The sequence below is a fragment of the Chrysemys picta genome, chromosome 9 (assembly GCF_011386835.1).
Source record: "Chrysemys picta bellii isolate R12L10 chromosome 9, ASM1138683v2, whole genome shotgun sequence".
Classification (NCBI taxonomy): Eukaryota; Metazoa; Chordata; order Testudines; family Emydidae; genus Chrysemys; species Chrysemys picta.
The window spans coordinates 7,888,101-7,903,101 of record NC_088799.1 but is presented as its reverse complement, the minus strand read 5'-3'; the positions used below and the strand labels follow the sequence as shown (position 1 = coordinate 7,903,101).

Below are 15,001 nucleotides of genomic sequence, written 5' to 3'. Positions count from 1 at the left end.
ACTGACAAGAAACCCCCAGTCTTGGAAACCTAAGGAAGGAGGGAGTTTACTCGGAATAACAGAGTCATCATGCCAGGAGAAAGAGGGGGATGGGGGGGGGGGGAAAGCCTTTTCAAATCAGGCTTGCGTCTGAGGGTTTTTATCCAGAAACGATGAGGATGAAGGGCAGCCTCTAAATGGGAAGCTGGAGAAAGGCTGGATCCCGTCTATTATAGAGGCATGCAGGAGGGGGAGGGATATGCTCAATGGTTTGAGCATTGGCCTGCTAAACCCAGGGTTGTGAGTTCAATCCTTGAGGGGGCCATTTAGGGATCTGAGGTAAAAATCTATCTGGGGATTAGTCCTACTTTGAGCAGGGGGTTGGACTAGATTATCTCCTGAGGTCCCTTCCAACCCTGATATTCTATGAAACTGTGCAGAGGCAATAGATAACTTGTATTAGAAAAGAGACTTTAACTAACACAGAAATGTGAAGCCTGGAGTTGTGTGTCTGTTAATTGCCTGGGTTTGGTCTTCCTCACTAGCTCGTCTTCGAACCCGGGATTTTTTTTATTAAGTAAACTTTTTATTTTTACGTCTAGCAGCTCTCCTTTGTGCAAACCGTTTGGAGCATGTGTCCCCCAAAGCGAACTGATCACTGGGGGCCGGTGAGCCAGAGGGGAAAATAGGAGTGTCTGGTCATTAAGAACTCAGGTTAGATGGATCTGGGGAGACTTGGGACGGGAAGGGCTGTTGGGGTCACCCCGCAAGGTGTAACGAGGCCGGTGGAAGCCAAGATGTGACCGTTATACTCGTGGACCAGCTGTGGGTGTCAAGCTCTGAGCCATAACTGCAGAGCAGTTCAGCACCCAAAGTTACAAGACGGGTGGTGACAGAACCCCTTATCGGTGTGGGTGATCCCCAACCCATCACAGATGCAAGGAGCAGAGCCCTGAGCTGCAGATACGGCTAGCAACCGGGCAGGGAGACGGACAGAGCAGGACTCACTCATGGCCACAGGCAGTGGGGACTACGCCCTAGGCAGGGTTCTCTAGGGTCACTGAGCACAGGGAGAGGGACAGCAGGGCAGAGAGGAGCCAGACTGGGGGTTGGAGGAAAACTTGAGTGGGGCAAAGGGGAGCAAGACAAAGACATGGGGGGCAGAGAGGAAATACGGGGGAAATTCAAGGGGCACCAAGTTGTCAAAGCAACCACTAAAAGCGGGACAGGAGCATTGTGGAATTGCGCCGGGAAGCCCGACTGGCGCTACAATGCCTGCTATTCCTGGGCATGCTGGCCCTGCAACAGTGCCGAGGGACATGGTAGTGGAGCCAGCTTTGCTCCCCAGAGCGCGCGCAATCGCCCGGTGACGTGAGCGTGGTGCACGGTGCGCTTGGGAGCTGCAGTGGTGCTCACAGTGGCAAAATACTCCAGCAGACAAGGTCAAAGGGGACAGCCAGTTGTCTGGTTGGACCTGGTCACAGCAGCGGGACGGGGACTATCATGAGGCCTTGGATGGACATCTCCACTGCTATCGTGGCCTAGGTTAAAGCTAGCACAGGGATGCCTACCCGTGCTATAAGCACATCTTCCCGTGCAGTGTAGACACCACCTCAGCAAGCCCCAGGGATACAGCAGCCTTAGGCGGAAAGTTAAACCAGGCAGCCGTGAGATGTGGGAGGCCCTGAAATGAAAGGCCAGGGGAGGAGATGACTGGAATTCAGTAATGTCCCCCTGCAGCCAGCTCCTCCCTGCCCAAAGGTCCTACCGTTGCCTGTCACGCCAATAAAGATTTCTGATGTATCACACAGTTGATAGTTACCCTGGGATCTCCGAGCCACGCAAGGGTGGACTGGTGCTGGGGGGGCAAAGCTGCACGCTCTGGACCTGACCTTGAGCAAGTCTCTTAGCCACGATTGCAAAACAAGCCACTGATATTTGGATGCTACGGTGGAAAACGGGGGCCTTATTCCCTCCGGGCCTCCGTTTCCTCTCCTCCAATATCGGCCTACCGCTGCCACCGTGTCCCGGGGGAAGGTTGCAAGGTGAGGCTCGTTCTCGGGTTGCAAAGCACTCTGGGATCTTCAGCTGCAAGGCACTGGCAAAGGGTGAAGTGTTGCTGTTGTGGGTCTATCCTGATGGTAGCAGCCCCGGCCAAAGCCCAGGTGCTGTTTTCATCCCACAAGGCCTATGTGCCACGTAAGTAGGGCTGAAGTGAGACTTACGTGATCGATAGGCCTGACTCCAGCAGCTGGGGCCTTAAGAGAACCGCTAGCTAACCGGCAACTGGCTTTCAATTGAATCGGAAAGGCAGAGAAGCTACGCACATGGCCCTCCTCCCCATCTCCCCCTGCCCCAAACAGCTGCCCCATAGACCCACATGCCCACTCACAGCTCATTTCATCTACGGAGCACCCCCCGTCCCCAAAGGTAGAGGGATGAGAACCGTGGCACCTCGAGAGAGTCCTGGCTGTCCACTGAGCTCTGCCGAACCAGCCTGTGGACCAGCGACGTCCTGGTGCTCCCCAAGGGCGAGAGGGCAGGCAGGGCCTTCACCTCATTCCACTCCACATGCAAAGTCGTGTCCACAGCCACTGCGGGGAGAGCACAGAGAAACGTCAGCCTCCGAGAGCCTAGCCCTGCTGCGGGGCCCTCTGCCCCTGGGGACTCTAAAACTGCACTGCTCCCTCCAGGAAAGTGACTGCCGTGGGCAGGGCGCTGGCTGTGTCCCCTCTGCTCTGCACCACAGACTCCGGCTCTGTGCTTTCTGCTGGGACCAGATCACTCCGATCCTGGGCAATGGCGGGGGTTGATTCTTCCCTTTAAGGAATCCCAGGCTATGTATGTAAACGTCACCCCGTTGTTACTAGCGAGCCTCCTTCTAAGGTCTCCGAGCACCATCAGGAGGCGGTGGGCAGTGACAAAGAGGGGTTAATGATAGTCATCCCAGTGGGACCAGAAAAGCACAGAGGGGGAATTCCTTTTTGTTCCCCGGGGGCATAGGAGCAATGAGAAGAGGAGAGGAGAGGCTGGTTTAATGTTTTAGTTCAAGTATTAACAGGCACTAAACCACCATGGAGGCCCAGCTGTGTCTACACCCAGAGATGATACCGGCATAGCTAGGCCAGCATAAGCCTGTAGTGCAGACACTGCTGGGGAAGGGGGATGGGTTTTTCCGTCACGTAGGGACACCACATCCCCGAATGACCGTAGCTAGGGGATGATCTACACTACAGAGATAGATCCGCTTCACTCCCTCACTCAGGGCTGTGAAAAATGGGATGTAATTAAGCTAACCTAAGCCCTGGGGGAGACACCCCTAGGTAAAAAAAAAATTCTTCCATCAACCTGGCTACCACCTCTTGGAGTGGGGGATTTACAGCAGTGACCCAAGAACCACCTTCTGCGGCTGTAATATAGCTGCTCCGCTACAGTGTTTCTCGTGTAGACAGAACCTTAGTCGATGGAAGCCTTCTGTCTTCCATTAACAAAGCTGCGTCTACACGGGGGCTTAGGCCAGTATAAATGTGTCATCAGCGGTGTGGTTTTTTCCACAGACCTCCAACCAACGTAGCTGTGTCAATCCACCTTCTAAGTGTCCCTCCAAGAGGGACCTCTGTGCACGGACCTCCTTGTGGGTTTCAGCCCACGTGTTAAAGGGGGTGGGATTTTGCACTGGTATTTGCAGCACGGAATCCCAGGCTGTTCTTTTGCATTTCCCCAGGGTTATCCCCCCGGATTTTGTGAGTCCGTCTGGTGAAGTTCACCCCAACGCAGTGCCGTGTAAGCCCCAGAGCAGCAAACCCTTAACATGGGGGGTGGTGTTGTGCGTGGAACCTTGAACAAACCTGCCACTCAGAGGGAGTGAATTCCTCTCTTCTAGCAAAAGAGAACAGCATAAAGGCCCTACATGTGCGAACGCACACGCACTCACACGCAGGCTGCCGTGCACAGACACACCCAAACAGGGCTGCCGGATTTCCTAGCAGACGCACTGTCGGGACTAATTGTACTGTTCTCTCTTGTATCAACCGGATGGAATGTAAACGATTAGGCAGCTGGTGCGCTGCTCATCCCAAACGTCTCATTGTTCCCCTGTCCGCCTGTTTACTGCAGCCACCTGTTGTCTCTTCCGCTTAGATCGGCACGCTTTCGGGGGCAGGACCCTCCCTTTGTTATATGGTTGCATAGCACCTAGCGCAGCGGGATTGGGGCCCCTACACCCTACCGTAATACTTATAATAAAAGGCATTTGTGACAGCTGCCATCCTGGTCAAAACACCAGGGGTCGACCTGGGACCCTCAAAGTTACACATGCAACTGGATTCCGGGCTCCCCAGCGGGGGCTGGAATAGGCTCCCATTCTTCGTGGATCAAGCACGAAAGGGGACTGACCACGCACTCACCCACCAGTGGGTCACACGTGTTTCTATCTCAGGAGGGCCACGTAGCTCTACTAGGCCACAGGGCGTACGCGGTGAGTAGGCGGTGCACTGGCCCTCTGCCTCAGGGTGAATGTCACCCCGGGGTCTGTGAGCCAGGCCCTCCTCAGTATGTTATTCCAGCAGAGACCCCGGCACACTGCCGTCCCAGCCCCATCCTCACGCTGCCTGCTTGGAGCTTTCAGAGGCGCTGTGGTTTTGGTTGGGGGGTTTCCGTCTCCGAGCTGTGTCCATATCAATGGGTGACAAGGCACCACCCGGGTCAGGATGGACTGGAATGCCATACTCGGCACGCTGTGGCCAGGATTCTCTCCAGTGTGTGTCTGAGACCGTCCCAAACTCACTGCAAGTGTGAAATGACAAGGGCCTGATCCTCACACTCACTGCTCTTTGCTAAAAAGACATGAAGTTTGGGGTGGGGCTGCCTCCCCCAACACACAGAGGTCGGATGCTGGGCTCCCACCAGGGGACGCTACTACATTCTCTTATTTACAAGGGCGGTTTGGAATTGGTTTTTAAGCACTTTAAGGCCCTGATTCTGCTCCCATTAAGAATTTTGCCAGTGACTTGAACAGGTTCCTGTTCATGGCATCTGTTACACTGCAGAACAAAAGGGCTGAAAAACCCATGTCCTCTCTATGTACCTGCCAAGACCTGACTAGAAGGGCTCTGGGTTCCCCTGCAAGAGCTGACGTCATCCCAGACCCCCTCAAATGAACCAGGGGAAGCCTCCAGCTTAGGCTGCGGATGTCATCACAGGTGGCAGGAAAACCCATGGGGTCCAGACACAAGGACTTGGCAGGTAAGTAAAGGAGGATGGGATTGATGGGTTGCGTACCCTCCCCCTCCGCTCCATGGGGAAGTCTCCGTCCTGCACGGGCAGGGAGCAGAGCAGAATCCCAGCGTGAGGCTTCCCCAGGCTGCGCCGAGAGCAGCCCTTTGCCTCCGCCTGCTGCATCTTAGCGTCATGTGGATTCTGCCGGTGAAGTGGACCTGGGGCCAATTTTGTGCGTTCGTTTACAAAGCCGCCTGGGTCACTATGTAAAGCACAGAGCCCCCAGAGCACAAGCAGAGTTTCCCTCCCTGGAGAAGTGCAGGGAACATTGTACCTGACACTTCGGGACTGTTTGCTGCAAACCAGGCCAGGAATTCAGGGGAGTAATTCACCCGGCACAGAGGGGCCAGCACAAGTCATAAGCGGTGCCCAGGCCTTGTGCCTCCGCTCCGCGCCCGGGATGCATCTCACCCTGCAGGCACAAAAAGAGACCTAGAGATAGCAGGCATGAGCCATGGGAGGTTAACCTGCCCCACAGCCTGACACCACCAGTCTGGTTTTCCTAGTGTTAATTCAGCCCAGACTAACGCCTTCCCTGATCTGCTCTGGGAGGTCACTACTCCCTGCTGACCGTCTCACCCTTCCTCCCTCTTCCTGCTCGACACAGTCATGGCCCCCAGCTTTTCACTGGGTTGTAAATTCTTCAGGGCAGGGCTGGCGTGTCTGTGCAGCACCCAACACCATGGGGCCCTGATCCTGGCCGGAGCCTTCGACACTCCCACAAAGCCAGCCACGCAGTCAATGAAGTCCTTGGGGAGGTGCTGCAGTGAAGTCTCGGTTGAGGTCTGCCCCACTAGCGCGGCACATCTTCCACACAAGAGGCCAAGGCCTGGCTTTATACAGCAGTGAAGAAGGAAAATCTAGCTATTCCCCGCTCTGGGTCTGTCTTGCTTAGAGGCCCAGAACGCTGCATCGGACCGGCTGCAGCCCACACCGTACTCCAACGGGGCCCACAAGAGAGCTCAGCGTGCATGGGGAGCTGTAACCCAGGGACTGCGTTTCCCAGCATGCACTGCTTTCTCTTTGTCCGCGCAGCCCGCGGGCACCCCTCGCTGGAACGTTTAGACCCACAGGCCAGGCAGAGCAAGAGGAAGGTTCTCATCCCGGGGCTGGAGGCGAGACCCCAGTCCCTTCCATTTCGCCAGCAATGCCACCTTCACGCCCGGATTTGCCAGCTTCTCCCACAAGCACTGACACGCTTCTGTCCATGTTATTAACCCTTCCTCTTTTCCCGGGCTTGGCTCCTCGCAGTGACACCAGTGGGGTCACTCCCGAGTTACCCAGGCGAAAGCAGGAGCCGATTCCAGTCCTGTGCTCAAACCACTAGACAGCACTGCCTCCTAGAGCAGCAGTTCCCAAACTTTTTACTAAGGTGACCCACCGGCCGCGTTGTGTCTTTTGGGGGATCCTATTGACATATACAGAAAGAGAAAACAACTAGGGCTTGCTAGGAGCTGTCATATCGGGCTGCAGAGCGCCTTTAAAGTGGGGGCCCTCCGGCCCCCCCATCTCCACTCCCCTCCCCCATCCTCCAACCACCTGCTCCCCACTCCCCTTCTCAGCCCAAGCCCTGTTTGGCTCTCCCCAGCCATGCCCCCAGCTGGGCCATGATCACTGCCAGGCTGCTGACTGTCCACTCCCTGGCACACCGACACGTCCTCTGCACAGCTGCTGCTGCATCAGGGGAAGTGAGAGCACGGGGCAGAGGGGGAAGAGTGCCTTTGGGGCACACACGACCCACCTCCACTCTTCCCACGACCCACCGCTGGGGAGCTGCTGTACTAGAGGGGGGAAGAGCAGAGGTGCCTGGAAGCTGGGGAGGTGGAATTGCATTAGCCAAAGCCAGGTGCTCCCCTTTTCCCAGAAGCTCGGCTGCATCCCACAGGAGCAGCAAAGGGCTTGTTGCTTGGGTTTTGCTGCAGTTCCTGGCCCCCTGGCAGGCGACCTTGAGCACGGATGGCCGTGGCTGGGGTATTTTTTTCCCCACGGGGCGTTACCGCTCCATGCTACCGTGGCGAATCAGGAGCAGAGCCGAGGACCCTGGGCAGGTGCCATGCTGGCTGGCAGTGCCCCGGGCTCACGGCCCAAAAGAAAGGAAGGCAGGCAAACCACCAGGAGCACATCTGCGCTAAGCGGTGCAGGCCTTGTTGAAGTTTGGATGGGAGACCTCCAAGGACCAGCCCACTGCAGAAACAGGGAGGGGTGACTCAGCAAAGGGCACCCTTCCATTCAGTCGGTGCCCTCAGCCTGGCGCTAGCAGGCACTGGCTAGCTGGACTGCTGGTCATTGGGGCAGTATCTCCACAGACCCGGCCAACGCCCAGCTCTCGTAAGGGTAGCCTGTCTGCTTCAGAATACAGGATTCTTCTTCACTTCCCCTGTTCCACCCCAGCAGTGGCTGCATCGCACTAGTGACTGGGGGTGCATGCCGGCTGGGATGCTAGGGGCTAGAGAGATGGGGTTGCCATGGCAGGCGGGGAGCAGGGCACAGCCAGAGCTGGGGGTCAGGAGCAGAGCAGGGAGGGGTTGGGTGTTTTCGGCAGAAGTTCTGGGGACAGGTCTTGATTTGTCGTGTGCTTCATCCTAGACAATCCTGCGCCCTGAACCGCCTGTTCATCCCCTCCAGGAGAGGGGCCGAGCCCTGCAGGCCATGGAGAGGAAGGGAGGGGAGAGAGGAGGCACCAAACACTATGGGCAGCAGGAGAGGGGAGAGAGGTCCTGAGCCCTGCAGGGTGGGGATGGGAGGATGCACTGATCTCTTGGGGGGAGGGAGGGAGAGAGGGAGGGAAGAAGCTCTGAGCCCTGCAGGCCATGGTGGGCTGGAGGCACTGAAGATGTGGAAGGGGGAAAAGATGTACTGAACCCTTTAGGGGAGAGGGGGGGCACTGGGCCATGGGGGGGGGAGTGGAGTGAAGGAGGGAGGGGTGACAAGACACTAAGCCCTGTGGGGTGGGGCAAGGAGAAGGCAGTGGGGGCAGGGAAGAGGCTCTGGGCCTTGCAGGTGCGGTGGGATGGATACAGTGGGGACTGGGAGGAGGCTGTGGGCCCCCCAGGTCAAGGGTGAGGGGCAGCCTCACTGCATGGGGGCAGGGGGAACGTGCCTTCAGCCAGGATTCCTTCCAAGGAAAGTGAATCCTGCTACAGCCTGTTCCATTCGAGGGACACAATGTTCCCACCACGGAGCCATTAATATTCCAGGGGGGCGACGGCGCCTCCGGCGCCGCAAGTTTTTCTGATGAGCACACGTCGGGGCGGTGACAGGAGACGGCCTCCTGCCCAGTGTCGGGCATGAAGCGGGTGCCAGTTCCCACACGCCTCCTCCCGGGGCAGCCTCCCCGCTGGCACAGCACGGACAGCCCCAGCATCAGAGATTCTGGTCACGTGTGGCCAGCTGGAGTGGGGTCAGGGAGAGCAACGTGCATTAGCCGGTGCTGGAATCACAGCAGCGTGGAGAGCAGAGAGGGCCAGGGGCTGACCCCAACCACGCTGCAAAGGTGACCTCCCGCTGCTGACACCGGGGGAGGAGAAGAGAGGCACAGAACGAACGGGCCGAGGACGGGAAAAGTCTCATTTGGCCCCCAAGATGCTGGGGAGGGGGTGGGCAGCGGGACAGAGCGCAGGGAGGCACTGGGACCCTGTCACGGAGTGTGGGGGAGTCTGGGCCCTGCACCCCTCTTCCTGCGATTCACCATGACTCTCAGCCAGCCAGTAAAACAGAAGGTTTATTGGACAGTAGGAACGCAGTCTAAAACAGAGCTTGTAGGTACAACCAGGACCCCTCAGTCAAGTCCTGCTGGGGGGCAGGGAGCTTAGCCCCCAGCCTTGGGGTTCCCTGCGTTCCACCACCCAGCACAAAACTGAAACTCCAGCAGCTCTCTCCCCGCTCCCCCCCAGCTCCTCCTCTCCTTTGTCCAGTCTCCCGGGGCAGAAGGTGGCACTTCTCCCAACCCCCCTCCTGGCTCAGGTTACAGCTCAGGTATCTTCCTTCAAGGGAAGTCCCCCATCCCCAATGTAACTCCCCTGCAACATTCCCAGGTCAAATCCGCCCCACTCTCTGTTGTGTCACAGACCCCCTCCCCCCCAGCCCAGCACTGCCCCAAGCACACGGAACATGACAAATTCATCTGGAACACACCTGCCTCCACATTCACACGCCCACTTGGAGTCACTCCTGGCTACCCCACTCCTGCACCACCCTCCAGCCCCAGGGCAGGCTGATTCTGGCCAGGAGCGCCTCTCAGCCAGGCAGAGGCACAGTTCAGTCTCCATGCCACATCAGAGGAACCACCTGCCTTGGTCGCTGCTCTGGGCCTACAAAGCTGCAACCTTGATGGTGTGGACCTGACCCCTGGGCACCGGGGCTGGGGACAGATCCCGTAATAATGAGGTGGGATCCTTTCCTGTCTCAGACCTGCCATTACAGTGCCAGTCCAACGGCTGCCAAAGACCCAGAATGGGGCACCCGCTATGACTAAATACTGCTGGAAGACACCAGGTACCCATGACCCCCGGCGGGTATCCAGGCTGCTGCTACATTAGTGAACGTGGATTTGATCTAACTGTGGGTGCAGTAAGTGTGCCGTGCTAGTGAGCGTGACTGAGTGTGGCACGTGTGAGCAAACACCATACAGGCGTTGTGACATAGGCAGGGGCTGGGCCAGTCGGGAGGTTTCAGCGTTTCTGTGTTAGGGGCTGGATCACTCATGGGACAGGGAGATGAGAAAGGGGCAGCCTCCTTCTCTCGGAACAGCCTGTCCAGTAAGGTCCACGCCCCAGCCAGCGTTTCCCGACCCACGCCCCAGCCAGAGGTTCCCCTAGATGAGGTGTCTAGCTCCCCCACCAGGCTGTATCCTGCTCTCCACCTGAAGTCCCTGGGAGTTGTGCCGTTGATTTCAGTGGGAGCAGAATCAGGCCCTTGCCCTCAGACTCCACCCAGCCAGCCGTGTGTCACTCCCAGCGTGCATTGCCTTGTGTGGGGAAGCGTGACAATTCCAGAGGCCAGGCTAAGAGCACATGGCGAGGCCCGGCCCTGTGCCAAGCGAACGCCAGCTGTCAGCTAAACGGAGCTCGTAGCAAGGGGAGTGACAACTGGCCGGATGCTAATGCTAGAGTAGAAGCTTAAGGCCAAAAAAGGGTTTAGCTGGAATGCTTGCCGGGGGGAGCAAAGCTCATCGCTCATGCCTCCGCTGCGCTGCGTGGTGAGATGATAAAAATCAATTGGATACGGTGACGACTCCAAACTCGACAGGAAGGAAAGGTTACATCAGCATGGGGGAGGGCGGCGGGGGAATCGCTCGCTACCTAACGAGGAACCCAAAGATTATCCCACGGTGGGGAGATCCAGGCCCCGAGTAGAAGAGATTCCCTGTCCCAGCGGAGCCTGTCCCTTTGGTTTCAGACCCAATGCAACAAGTGAAACAAACCAACAGATGGGGAGGGGAGCGAGTTACACAGCCTAAGCTTACCAAAGCGGACACAGTTCGGTTACAAGTTGCTAGGTAACAGGAACCCTCCCGGTCCGGTAGGGGGTCAAGCTCCGGGACTGAGAGCGTCTAAGCAGCAAACGCCGTGGGTACAGTCATGCTAACAGGCGATTTTAATGACCACGCTATTTCCCGGCTGAATGGCACAACGGGAAAAATGACTGGATGACGGCTTGTGAGAGCAGCTTTTGTTTGGGAGCCGACAAAGGGGGAACGCAACCAGCCTTTGATGGGAGTGTGGGAGACCCACTGAGCACCAGAGATATAATTAGGGCCCCATCCTGCAGTGTGCTGTGCACCCGCAATCGCCACCGAAGTCAACAGGAGCGGAGGGAGCTCAGGCCCAGGCCCAGCGAACTGGTGTAATAACACCCTTAAAGAGGTGGGTGTTTAAACAGGGTTGATTTTAAAGGGGCAGCTTTTAAAGCCAGGGAAGGAGCCGGCTGCGAGGCTGAATTGTGAGCTCACAGCACAGGGTCAGGCCGGAGGCTACCTCAAACATTGTATTAGAGGCACAGCGGGGGCCTAGACCTCGGAGCAAAGCAAACAGCGAGGCAGCGAGTTAAACTGGGAGACGCAGGAGCGTGCTGGGCCTTTCCAAAGCAGGGATCCTTCCTCAGAGCCCGAGCCGGCGCAGGCTGGGTGCGCGCTGGAAAGAAAAGGCCCCATCCTGCTCCCATTGACGTCACTGGACAAAAACCCACATTGACTTAAGTGGGACCAAAACAAAGGCCCTGAAAAAGCAGCGAGAGGCTGAGGGACAGGTCATCAGAGCCGGATATAACCAAAAGGGTGGGGATGCATTCAGCGTGACGCGGTTGCCTGGGGTATTGTGGGGCCCTAGGCTGTCCAGGGGGTGAGGAAAGAGGATGGCGAAGGAGGGTAGCACAGACTCTGCCTAAGGCTGTGTGACACTGAGCGATGGGGACACCGGTGGGCCGGAGGCACGTGCGGTGGCAAATCCGTGAGGCCGCCATAGAGAATGAGAAAAACTCAGGCCTGGTCTCCACCTAGGAAATAGATTGGCTTTGGGACACCCTCAGGGCTGTGAAGCACTCCGCACCCCGAGTGCAGACCTAACCCCTGGCACACATGCAGCTAACGCAACGGAAGAACTCTTCCAGCCAGCTGGCTACTGACTCTCGGAGAGGTGCATCGGCAGAACCCCCCCGCCCATGTAGGTGTCCCCAGGACAGTGCCCTCAAAGCAGGAAGTTGAGCTGAGGAAGCTGGAGCGCAGGGACTCCTGGGCCCAGGCTAGGGGTCTGCAGGAGACAACGTCAAGGCACCAGGTATGCAGTATTGTGGGGGGGGGGGCGCTTGCAAAGAGCTGGACGAGGCCTAGGCATCACTTAAGCCCCACTCAGGCCCTTACGGGCATGAGTCTGAGTCCAGGGCTTTATCCACAAGACCAGTGGTCCCCAACCTTTTCCGGGGGGGCGGGCGCTGGACGACAAGCCACCAAGGACCGTGGCCGGCAGACAAGCATCTGCCGAAATGCCGCCGAGAAGCAGCAACGTCAAGAGGCGTCACCGCTGAAAATCAGCGGCATTTCGGCGGATGCTTGTCCGCCGGCCAGTACACGGGCGCACATAGATGCCCTGGCGGGCGCCATGGCACCCACGGGCACCGCTTTGGGGACCCCTGCACAAGACCATCCTTCCTCTCAAAAACAGGCTCGGGGAGAGGAGACACGATCTCCCAGAACAGCTGCTGCCCAGGGGTACCAGTGGGGTTCCCTGGGGCAATCCACAGCAGCCGCTCACCCACCGGTAATGTGAGTCCCTATTGCTCTTGGAACGGGGGCTAAGAGAGCAGGGAGGAGGAAGGGGGGTGTCTGGGTGCGTCTGCACAGGGACAGAGGCTTGTGCAGCACCGACACTGTAAGAGACCCCGGGACCGGTCCCCTCCCCCCGGGGGAGTACACCCAACCCAGGCAGGGGGCAAGGGAGCTGAGCACGGCTGGCCAGGATCTTGGGAACCACTGTGGTTTAAACAGGGACTAGGATCCCCAGGATTCAGAGGTAGGAGCGTTTTGAAGGGGCTGCAGTATAGGGTGTCCGTATATAGGCAAGCCCCAGCTGCCCTCCTGGCTGGGGCTGGCCTTGGCTAACAGCCCCCTGTGCTGGATGGGCTCAGTGGCATTTCCCCTAGGCCCTGGCCAGCCCACCTGATGGACTCTCTCCCCTTGGGGCCAGGCCCTGCCCCGGGAAGGGCTCCCCACAGTCCCAGGGGATTCACCCCCATTGCAGGGGGCTCTGGAGCTGCACCTGGGGAAGGGAAGTGCTGGCCGGAGAGCAACAAGGCAGGCCCCAGGAACACCTGGACTACCCCTGCCCAGAAACCCGGCTGTGGGGCCGGCAGAGCCGCTGCTGGGAGCCGGGTAAGCAGGGACGCAGAGCCCGCAGGAGGCGAGAGCGGAGCCGAGCCAAGCTCGCACGGGGAGGGGAGAGCGAGCTGTGGGGCTGCGCGCTGGGGCAGGGGGTGGGTCAGTCACATCCAGGCCGGGGGCTCTCTCCCCGCAGCGGCCAAGGCAGAGCGCTGGGGCCGGGCCACCTCCCTCCGAGCAACTTCGAGCAACTTAGCGAGCGGTGCAAGCTCAGGATGGGGGCCTGGGGCCGATGCAGCGCAGCACCCCGGGGCCCCCACTCCTGCCAGCCGGGCACAGCGACCCCCAGCGCGTCCCGCCCCGCTGCCACCAGCCAGCCCGCTCCGAACCAGCGCTGAGCCGAGCCGGGCTAACCCTGCCCCGCGTCCCCGCCAGCCCCCTCCCGCAGCCAGGGCCAGGAGAAGCTGCGGCCCCGGCTGCGCTCCACCGAGGCGGGGGATCGCTTCCCATCGGCCCGCCCCAGCGTCCGCAGCCGCGGCCGCTTCCTCCCTCCGGGAGGGGATCGGGGGAAAGCTGAAGGTCTCCTAAGGAGACTGGTGCCTTGGCAACGGCCCTCCCGCCTGCATACTAATCGCTCCGGCTCCCGCCCGCCCGCGACCCCCCCACCCCGGGCTGCGGCGCGGCCCCCTCCCCTCGCTGCATCCCGCGGCCGCGGGGTCCCCCCGGCTGCTCCGCTCGGTGCACCCCCCCGGGGCCCGGCCGAGCCCCGCTCCCCGCGCTTACCGAGGGTGCCTTTGGAGCCGATGCAGCCCATGCTCGGCCGGGGCGGCTAGGCGGGGAGCGGGGCCGAGCGCAGCCCGCTCGCATCGCCGCAGACCCGCATGGGCGCCGCCGGACACACGCTGCCGCTGTCGCTGCCTGGCCCTGGAGCGGCGGGCGGCGGGCTCGGCTGCACGCCCGGCGACGTCAGCGCAGCGCTGCTGGGCGGGGCGGGGCTTCAGCACCGGGGCCAGCGGCCCGGCCGGGGCCCGGCTCAGCACGCTGGGCAGCGCCCGCCGCTCGCGGGTCCCCCTCCGACCGACACCGCCCAGCCGGGGGACCCCACAGCCAGCCCAGCAGGGAGCTACAGAGCGCCCCCAGCCAGCCCCCAAGGGAGGGGGAGGCTGGTGCCCGGGGGGGGGGGGGCACCCACCCACACCCCCCTCCAGCGACCCTAGTCTAAACAAAACCGTCAGCACCCCTGGCCCAGAAGCAAAGCCACCTCAACGCTCCTTGCCCCCTAGAACAGCGCAGAAACCAAGGCCAGGGACTCTGGGGTTGCCAGGGGCTCGGCCCCCTAAGAGAGCTGGACATTGCAATGGACCAAGTTTCTTCTCCTGCTCCAGGGAGTTTGCTCCTGCTGAAAACGAGTTCAGCCCAGTTTGAACCTGAAATGGTTCCAAGCAGAGGGGCCCTCAGCTCAGGTTTGGCAGGGACTCCAGTAGAGCAGTCATTTCATCCCTCACGGTCGCAACAGGCACCACCGCCTTTGCCTGCCCGGGGATTCGCAGCCCAGGAGATAATCCAGAAGGAAAGGAGCCCATGTTGAAAGAGCCCTGAGCCAGGCTGGGCTGGCCGGCGCTGAGCCATCGCAAGGGGACCTGTAGTTCCTCGAGTACCTCCCTCTGGTGCAAAGGTCACAAAGGTCCGCCCCCGCTCCGGCAAACACGAGCCGTGTCACCTCGCTGGAGGTTTCATCCCACTCTTTGTTGGGTCTGGTTGCCTCGCCGGGTCAGTGGAATGAGGAGGGACTCAGGAGATCTAGGCTTAGTTCCTGGCTTTGCTGCAAGCTGCCTGTGTGACCAGCTCTCTGGCCTTCAGTTCCCCATCGGCCAGGAGAGGATACACCTTCCTTTCTCCCACCCGCTGTCAGCCCTTTGGGGCAGGGACTGGGTG

At 59.6% G+C, this 15,001-nt stretch overlaps 1 protein-coding gene across 1 annotated transcript in view; it reads right to left on the bottom strand.

Moving 5' to 3' along the window:
- Positions 1 to 14,167, bottom strand: part of FAM131A (family with sequence similarity 131 member A) — a 41,005-nt gene extending 26,838 nt beyond the window's left edge. The window contains exons 1-2 of the mRNA XM_065557680.1: positions 13,850 to 14,167; positions 2,434 to 2,573 (exon numbers count right to left, since the gene is read on the bottom strand). Coding sequence (XP_065413752.1) covers positions 2,434 to 2,573; positions 13,850 to 13,880 — 171 coding nt within the window. The 5' untranslated portion in view covers positions 13,881 to 14,167. The remainder of the gene's footprint in view (positions 1 to 2,433; positions 2,574 to 13,849) is intronic.
- Between the last annotated feature and the right edge of the window lie 834 nt (positions 14,168 to 15,001).